Source organism: Aristolochia californica, unplaced genomic scaffold, assembly GCF_029961685.1.
Source record: "Aristolochia californica isolate CCGP_79_NKW_82.1479 unplaced genomic scaffold, dmAriCali1.0.hap1 SCAF_4, whole genome shotgun sequence".
Lineage (NCBI taxonomy): Eukaryota > Viridiplantae > Streptophyta > Magnoliopsida > Piperales > Aristolochiaceae > Aristolochia > Aristolochia californica.
This window is the reverse complement of record NW_027182103.1, coordinates 41,119,255-41,128,615: the sequence shown is the minus strand read 5'-3', so window position 1 is coordinate 41,128,615 and position 9,361 is coordinate 41,119,255. Positions and strand designations below refer to the sequence as shown.

At 40.4% G+C, this 9,361-nt stretch overlaps 2 protein-coding genes and 1 long non-coding RNA gene across 3 annotated transcripts; 2 read left to right on the top strand and 1 right to left on the bottom strand.

Annotated features, from left to right (window-relative positions):
* Positions 1–440: 440 nt before the first annotated feature.
* LOC137963535 (large ribosomal subunit protein mL43-like) lies at positions 441–2,856 on the top strand. The gene is made up of 4 exons (XM_068810650.1): positions 441–520; positions 1,403–1,509; positions 1,623–1,766; positions 2,288–2,856. Exons 1-4 carry the CDS (start codon positions 441–443, stop codon positions 2,347–2,349), a joined length of 393 nt encoding a protein of 130 aa, XP_068666751.1. The 3' UTR covers positions 2,350–2,856.
* Positions 2,749–5,943, bottom strand: LOC137963536 (uncharacterized). The gene is made up of 4 exons (XR_011115211.1): positions 5,535–5,943; positions 4,821–4,991; positions 3,305–3,388; positions 2,749–3,202 (listed from the first exon to the last, which is right to left on the bottom strand). It is a non-coding gene; the product is annotated as an uncharacterized lncRNA (long non-coding RNA).
* Positions 5,944–7,317: 1,374 nt separating this feature from the next.
* Positions 7,318–9,000, top strand: LOC137963341 (uncharacterized). Its single transcript, XM_068810476.1, has 7 exons — positions 7,318–7,602; positions 8,083–8,154; positions 8,232–8,293; positions 8,378–8,516; positions 8,590–8,673; positions 8,776–8,859; positions 8,959–9,000. Exons 1-7 carry the CDS (start codon positions 7,318–7,320, stop codon positions 8,998–9,000), a joined length of 768 nt encoding a protein of 255 aa, XP_068666577.1.
* Positions 9,001–9,361: the final 361 nt, after the last annotated feature.

Below are 9,361 nucleotides of genomic sequence, written 5' to 3'. Positions count from 1 at the left end.
TTGAGAAGAGTAGTTGTCAATACCTTTTCTCTCGCTCTGCCATTTTATGTTTGCGTGTCTCAGAATGGCTTACTAAGTGCTAGGAAATGGTTGGCCATCAATGAAATGTTTTCCCAAATTTCATAGTTCTCCATAAATGAAGTTATTGCTCAAGTTTAGGTTTTCAAATATTTGTGTTTGGAGATCTTGTTCCTTTTCTGTCTTCTTATATGTAAATGTTACCTCTTACAAAATTTTGTAGGTCCATGTTATATTTCAGTAGTACATTACAATAATTTTTACAACCTTAATTGATAGATTTTTAAAATTTTCTGCTATTTCTGTTTTCATCATCCATTACCAGTTTAAAAAATAAAAGTGATTAGGAGTATTTTGCTGTCTTTTCATTTTTCAGAAAATAATCTTCATTATTGCTTCTAATACTTGGAGCTTCTGCACACATGGCTCTGAGAGGTGTCTGGCAACTACAAAAGTTGGTGGTCAGTTATTGCGACTGGGGTGGGAGTAGTAGGGGTATCAGGTAAACTGTTGCTGGTTGGAAAAACTAAAAGAAAGTGTAACCAAAATTTGCACTTATACTTTTAGTTTCCATTTGATATGAACCACCAGATTCTGGGCAAAGGAAGGAGTGACATCAGTAAAATATTTTCATTACCAATTAATTCTCTTTTTTTTATTTGTTCAAAGAAAAGTAATGTTACTCAAAAAGAGTATTCATTGATAATTCATAAATTCTGGAAAATGTGAAATCTGCAGTTATGTTTTAGCTTTTCCTTTTGCAGATTAAACAAAGAAGGGCAAAGCTATCAGAACAGTTCATAAATGTATGATAGCACGCAAGTACTCCAAATATGGTTTTTAGTCTTAGTAACTAGGAGAGGGAAAGCTTTTTAGTCTAATCTCAATATAATCATGAAAGAAAGAAGCCCTCGTTGAGTTATGATAAGAGAGATGCTAACCTGATGATTGTCTATATCCTGTTTTTCTTTTGCTTGTTTTTTCATTTATGTTTTTATAATGGTCTCCTCCCACTCATAAAAAATTAAACGACGAATTTAAATTAAAAATTAGCGTAACGATTTGAAAAATCTGCCATATATCTAATGAATCTGGCATGGTTTCTGGTGTTGAAGTGTTGTTTCTCTGTCAATCCACTGGATGGTGAAGATAGCCGCGCTATAATTTGACATGGGTTATTCATTGTTATGTTTATTTACGCTAACAATTTCCTTTTTGACTTGGGCGCATACAGATGTTTCTTTTATTTTTGTTGGGAAGATTTTCTATGTTAGGAAGTTTTGTGCAAGCTCAGAATTACCTGTTTATGGGGCTCTGTAGTTAGTGGTGTAGACTTCTGTTTTTGTCAGATGTTCTTCCAGTAGTAACTTGTTACATCCGACAGGGCGTTTATGGAATCACATTTGCCTTCATTTGTAGAGAGCAATCGACAGTTTGAAGTGGTTACTGAACTCATTCGTGGCCAACATCCGCATTTGAAGGGCATTTACAGTGAGCTTTGAAACAGTCCATTTTTAGTTTTCTTTGTTTGTTCATACTTCATAGAAAGACAAGCAAAATGTTGCCCTTATTTATGTTCTCTCATCCCTCTTTTCCCTGGACAGAAAACAAGAACCAGCACGTGATATGTGTGAAAAATCTAACACTCGAAGACATCCAGTTACATGCAAAAAGATTGAGGAATGCATTGGGCAGGCAGGTTGTGAAGCTGAAGACCCGACATGTCACTGAAAATCCTGGTGTCCAAGGTACGTGGACCACTGTTCTCAAAATGTAGTTTAGCATAGGAAGCTAATAGGCTACTCTTTGCACTTTCGCTAAAAATCTTATAGTTAGCAAATTTTATTAAAAACATATTAATTTTGTCGCCTCCCTGTTCGATTCTATAATCGAATCGAACAAAAAAAATATCCAGAATAAAGGCCTATAGCAATGCACCGAATAATTGATCAATCTCAAAACAAAGGATTGATAGGAAGTGGCATATTTGTTATTCAGTTGAAATTGAAGGTTATTTATGTATTTATTTTATAAGTTCAAAAGATTTTCTAATTTACAATTTCTAGTTTGATAAACGAAATCCATAGGAGCTTCAAATCCTTTTTTCCTGATTTTTTTCTTTTCTAAACATCGATAAATAATAAATTATTGAAGTGGAAAAGATTGAACCGGTGAAAATCTGAAATTTATCTTCGTCAAATTCCCTCTTAAGAAGGGATAATTTTGTCAAATAAACAACTGCCTTTTTTGTAACCTAGTGATCATGCAGGGGCTTCTTCACTTTATACCCCTTCTCCTTCCTCCGCCTATAAATTACCTGGATCACTGTAGAAGAGAAGCACGAAATGCTCAGGCACGGTAGACAACCGGCACGAGTGTCAAGCGCAACAATGTCGGACGTAACTGCGAGTGACTTCATGGTGCCAGTGGAATTGCTCAATGAAGGAGGGCCCGGCGGAATCGACCTGGGGCTTAAAGCTGCTGCGCCTGGCAACTGTTCAGCCAATGTTGCAGACCTCGACCTCGAGTGGAACGCCGGGAACAGCAGTCCGCACTCCGCGGACAGCGGTGAGGGGAGCTCCGAACCACCGAGGAAAGCGGAATGCAGGATTTGCCAGGATGAAGACTATGTCGACAACCTGGAAACCCCCTGCGGTTGCAATGGCACCCTGAAGGTCTTTTACAAATTGTTTTCCCATATTCTGCGTTTTGGATTTTTCCTCATTTGCATGTCTGGTTGGCATAGTGATCCTGCATTTTCCGGTTTCCATTGCTAGAATTGTATATACTTTATATCATGAATTTTGATATATTTGATGTGTTATTTTCTTTTTGCTCGAGCTTCAAGCTTTTCCTCGCTTCCAATCGATTCGGCGATTTCAACCTTCTTTTGATAATACTAACTTTAGACCCTGCAACAAATTCTGCAACATGAGACCCCTGGTGTCTTAGAACCTTAATTGCAGCCGCCAGCTGCACCAGGAACTCTAAGCTTATAAACAATTCCTTTGCAGAAATCCGCAGCATCAAAAATTTGTATGTCGTTTGTCGCCAAACGACAGGTAACAATTTCATCAGAACTAAACTGGATTGAGGGATAACTTGTCGTTTTTGTCATATTCTTCTGAAACTGTTGCTGAGCTGCAGCACCTGGCAATACATTCCACACTGTGATGTTCTTCTCCTGAGGAGAACAAAAATGGTCATTTTCACAGACAAAAGAGAGGACAAAAAAGCTATATCCCCAGAGAGAGAGAGAGAGAGAGAGAGAGAGAGAGATCCGCACCTGGAATTTCCAAAGATGGTAAAAGTTCCCATAGTTGACAATACAAGTATACTTCCCCATCTGAAGAGATCAGTGAGCCTCAAACTGATAGATAAACAATAAATCAGAAACATGAAAATGGATAATTTAACCTTGTAGGTGGGACATTAAAATATAAAATGACGGTGAACGCAGGTGTCAAACTCACAACTAAGACATGAAGGCAGTGGAATTCCTTTCTTGAATTTTGTAGATTGGCTAGTAAAAATGTTTGTAGCTGGTCACTTGTCAGCAGATCTGCCAATGGTTTGGCTTAAAAATTTGGTCAAAGAGTGTATTGATCACCAGCCTCTCATTGTGATGACCAACCCCTCCTAGCCCCCTTGTTTTGTTTTGCTTTGTCTTTGTGCCTTTGTGCAAAAAATAATATAATAACTTACAACAGCTAGAATTGCCTAAAAGTCTTTTACTATGAAAGTGGGAAGTCCTGATGGAGAGTGCGCCAAGAAGCAAAAAAGGGAGAATAGGCAGCAACGAGGCAAAACGAGTTCTTGCAACTGCAGAACAGCGGGACAATGCAGAGATCAGGGCAGCTGTGGACGTGGCTGAATGGAGAATTTTGGAAGAAGAGATAGTAGACCTTATCTCTTTCAATATGAGAAGAGATTTGCCTGAAAATTCTGGGAGAATATTTTTCGAGGAAGAAGAGTAGTCAAAGTCATTTACTATCGCTTGCATAAGCATCATTCAGCAACTTTTAGGAGGTGTTTGTTGAGATCAGTTAAACTATCCTAGGAGTTGTGGACGGGGTCCTCAAGTGTTCACAATTTTGTTACAGAAACAGGAAGTACTGTAAAGTAGTGGAGAGTAGAGAAGGCAGATCTTGGCTAGAAACTATATCCTAAACTCACAACCACGGGTTTCAGCAGCAGCCAATTACTGGAGTGTCTGCGTAGTTTCCTCCCAGCTCAGATGCCTAATCTTGAACTACCAAGACCTCACTTTCCACTAGTTGTGAAAGATTTTGGAGCTATTGTGGTGTCGGGGCACAACGAAGGATGATGGTGTCGTGAAACTAAGCAATGAAATCACGGTCCCAGAGCATCTCCACACTAACGAAAATCACTGAATTCAAATTTGATAATAAAATTGAAAATTAGGTGCACCTACCTTAAATGGAGTTAAGCCCAAACTCCTTTCCCATATATATGTAATTATTTATAAAGAAATTGTTTTATCAGGAGTAATTTCAACTAAGATGCAGGTAAAAATATAAGTTTAAAAAGTTAAAAAGAAACTTGAAATTGCTTTCATCTGTTCACTTTTCACCTGTTTTATGGTATCTCTCACATAAAGCCCATTCAACATAATGAAGCAATAAGAACAGTTTACTCATTCTCATCACAAAGATTCTTGACAATTTTATAATTCAATGGCCCTATTCTAAAAAAGAGCACGTCCTCACAAAGTGAAATAACAATTTAGGACTGAATATAACAAATTAAACACAACCAATTTGCTCGAAACGATAACTTACCCGTATGTAGAGCTTCTCACAGAAACTAACATTGAAAATGCCCCGATTTCTCAGCTTTGAGCGAAAATGGGGTTGGGTCGAGCTGCAGTGTAACTAGTGGAAATGATGAAACACATGAAAGTGTTGCTCTGTGTGAAGACCCTGAGATCTCGGAAGATTCAATAGGCCTATCTGCATCATAATCACTCATGTTAGCCAGAAAATGCACACCAGGGTGAATACCATTACGATCGAAATGTTCCACTAGAAAGAAATATGAATCTCTCCCTTCCTAAGCTTCATCAAATGGTCACGTCGAATAAGAGGAGTATGATGAGTAATTGTAGCCTTATTCTATAAGGCCTCACCCCTCAGCTCTTTTCTCCTAAACCCAAAAAATAATTGAGTAGGGTTTTATAGGGAACCTGACTCGACCTGACCCAAAAAACATTGGGTTTGGGTTTTGGTTCAGGGATGGGTTTTCCCAAACCCAACAGTTCCTATAGAGACTAGAAGGTGTGTTTGAATTAGAAACCAACAGTTAGTATTGTTTGATCCGTTTATAGGAGTAACTTTTTTTTATTCGATGAATCGTCCAATGGTGATAGGACCTTCCATTACATGATTCAGATTCAGATGCGCCCCGGAATTCCAGATTCCACTACCCCCAAATCCATCCAGTTCCTCATCAAACAAAAACAGAGAAAAATTCAAGGACACGACAAGGGCTCTTACCGAGGAAAAACTGAAGATGTGTTCGAGTGTGTTCTCTCCTCGTAGGTCGTGCTGCGATCTCACGATTGGAGGCTCTTTTTCTGACCGATTAGGTCCATCTGCAGTCGTCGACGAAGATTTCAGATTTCAGAGTTCGGAGTTCAGAGACGACGCGCGACTGCTTCAATTCCCACTACTGCAGCCGACCGAATCCATCGTCTCTCCCTCCCCTTTTATTTCTAGACTCAGCTCACATCTCGCTCAACGGTTCAATGTCAAATGTCGATTTCGTCCTCACAAGTATCCCACTCTCCCAGACGTGCCCTCACCAGACCGTAACGGCAGCGCCGTGGCGTTCCCCCTTGTTCGCGGCTGACACGTCCGCACCAAGCGGTGGTCGGCACAACAGATCGCCCTAAGCGTTGAAATGATGGTGGGGACGAGGACAGAATCCACGAGTCACGCAGCCGGTGACGGCGACCCAATTCCCACAGGTAGGCTCCACGTCTCGGGCTAGGCTTGGAAAACGATAAAAGGGCCTCCGCTGCGTGCACGTTCAAGACCCGGTTGTTGAGAGTCGGTTAAAGTGCGCACCATGCGTTTTGGATTTAGCTCGAGGGTATTCTTGGTATGTTATCCTCACTAGCGCCGACTCATTTTTACCTCCCGCGCGGTAAAAAACCTCTTCCGGCTGCCACGTCAACGCAGAAATTCAAAAAGTAATAAAAAAATAAATAATATATTAGAAATGAATTTTCAAATAAATCTTTTTTATTTGTCACAGAAATTGTCACGTTGTAACGATGTCACATTCAGATGTCCTTACTACCTAGTATTATTGCGTTGGAAGGTCCTCAATATTTACCAGAATACCATTCCAATAGTGAACTAAGTGCTGATTTCCGTAGGTATTTTTTTTCTGTATTTTTTAATAGTTGTGAGCTCATTGGTTCAGACAATGCTTATCTTATAAGACATATATTTAGTCCTTAATTGGAAAACAATCAAAATCATTGTCGTGTTACTTGACCTTTTAAAGCACGTAGGCGTTCGTTAGTTTTTGTCGTTTATTATGTTCCAAACTTGCATACGGTTCTCATAATTATATTGTCATTTTTGAACTTAGCAAATGGTTAATGATTTAGAATAAAGATTTTTTTGTCGTTTTCCCCCCATGATTATATAGCCAATGAACTAGTAACAACTAGGTTGTGTAACGAACTATTTATCGAAACTTGTGTTAGTGACATGTGTTACACGACAAAATTTATTAAAAACATATCAATTTTGTCGCTCCCTGTTCGATTCTATAATCGAATCAAACAAAAAAAAAAAGCTCAAATGAGGATGTTACTAATAAGGCCTTATAGCAATGCATCGAATAATTGTTCAATTTCAAAACAAAGGATTGGCTAGGAAGTGGCATATTTTTTATTTAGTTGAAATTTAAGGCTATTTTATTTATTTTATAAGTTCAAAAGATTTTCTATTTTACAATTTCTAGGAGCTTCAAATCCTTTTTTCCTGATTTTTCTTTTCTAAACATCGATAAATAATAAATTATTGAAGTGGAAAAGATTGAACCGGTGAAAATCTGAAATTTATCTTCGTCAAATTCCCTCTTAAGAAGGGATAATTTTGTCAAATAAACAACTGCCTTTTTTGTAACCTAGTGATCATGCAGGGGCTTCTTCACTTTATACCCCTTCTCCTTCCTCTGCCTATAAATTACCTGATCACTGTAGAAGAGAAGCACGAAATGCTCAGGCACGGTAGACAACCGGCACGAGTGTCAAGCGCAACAATGTCGGACGTAACTGCGAGTGACTTCATGGCGCTAGTGGAATTGCTCAATGAAGAAGGGCCCGGCGGAATCGACCTGGGGCTGAAAGCTGCAGCGCCTGGCAATGGTTCAGGCAATGTTGCAGACCTCGACCTCGAGTGGAACGCCGGGGGCAGCAGTCCGCACTCCGCGGACAGCGGCGAGGGGAGCTCCGAACCACCGAGAAAAGCCGAATGCAGGATTTGCCAGGATGAAGACTATGTCGACAACCTGGAAGCCCCCTGCGGTTGCAATGGCACCCTGAAGGTCTCTTACAAATTGTTTTCCCATATTCTGCGTTTTGGATTTTTCCTCATTTGCATGTCTGGTTGGCATAGTGATCCTGCATTTTCCGGTTTCCATTGCTAGTATTGTCTATACTTTATATCATGAATTTTAATATATTTGATGTGCTATTTTCTTTGTGCTCGAGCTTCAAGCTTTTCCTTGCTTCCGATCGATTCGGCGATTTCAGAGCTACCCATTTGCGCTTTTTCGATATCCCAGTCATCTTTTGCATGCAATGACTAGCTTTTTTTATGCCTGTTGAGGAGGTCATACATTAGCGGTTTCCATGTTGTTTAAACCAGTGTGCGCTTTAGACTGTTTGGTATCCGCAATTATGGCTTTCACTTTCGGTTTCTTCTGCTGCTGCTGCATCCTCTCGACAGGGACTGAGTAGTCGGCATTGCATAATGGTAATTCTGCATGCAATTGCTGAATTTTGTTTGATCTGTTTCTATGTAGTATGCGCATCGTGACTGCATCCAGAAGTGGTGTTCCCAGAAAGGCAGCATAAGATGCGAAATCTGTCACCAGGTTCAGTCCAGCTTCTCTAAATTACAGTATTTGTATTTTCATGTCCATCTTTCCCTGAATCCTTGCCCTTTTAACAGATGTACACCCCTGGCTACACTGCTCCGGCGAGGGCCGCCGAGTGCTTCGCCATTGAAATTCGGTAATTTCAACTCTTGATATATTTAGGTGGTTCTCTGATTCTTACCCATCTAAGTTTTTAATATTGTTTTGTACATCTAAATAGCCAAAGCTGGGAAGCTGATGCGGGGAGAAACGGGGCGTTTGACCGCGACTTTGAGGAGGACCCTGAGGACGACGACGAGGGCAGAGATTTCGGTCCGACCTTTGCCGGCATCTCTCTCTGGCGCGCTGCTGCAGTTGCGGTAAGTTCTTCCCCACCATGTTACAACTGCGTCAGGAACGAGGGTCTGACTAAACTCTGTATTTTGCATGCAGCTCATGCTCGTCCTCTTTATTCGTCATCTTTTCATGGTCATGTCCAACCCTTCCCTCCTGCAGGACCCTGAAACTTACCTCAACGTAAGTGACTATAGCTGAGTTTATTGGATGAAGGGATAAGGGGCTGTCTCCAATGTACTCCTTCCTCCTCCCTGAAACCAATCTGATTCTTCTCTTTTGCAGTTAGCTGGGTTCCTCCTCCCTCTCTATTGCATGGCGCAGTTTGCTCGCTTGATCTATGGCAGGTGGACCAGGAGGAACAGACGAGTAAGTGCCTTCACTATCATCTTCACTACTAAAAATATATGAAGCCTATTCGGCCAGCAATGCTGCTCATCTCCTGATGACCTTTTCTACTCTTTCCAGGTGGCTGCTGCTGCTGCTGCTGAACAGCGTGCGCAGGTGTGAAGGAACTTGCCGCCCGTATTATGCCCACCGATGGCACTATCTTTATAAAACTGTTGTTTGTCATAGTTGTTGTCTCTGTGGTTTGAGCGTTTGTCAGTGAAGTCGTCTGAGATCGATTCGGCAGAGAAAATTATGAAGATGTAAATAATGGTGCTGTCAAAAAATTCTTTTCTTGCGTCTATCTTACTTTAACACTTTATAGAGTGATCTATTTATACAATTTTGATTAAACAAATTACAGGATTTCCCCTATAATCTCTCGGAGAATCAATCAGAGGTTTCCTCCTCTGATTTTTCTCACGAGGATTTATCCTTCGATTTATCGGATACAACTCATACCAATAGTCCCCCTCAAGTTTGT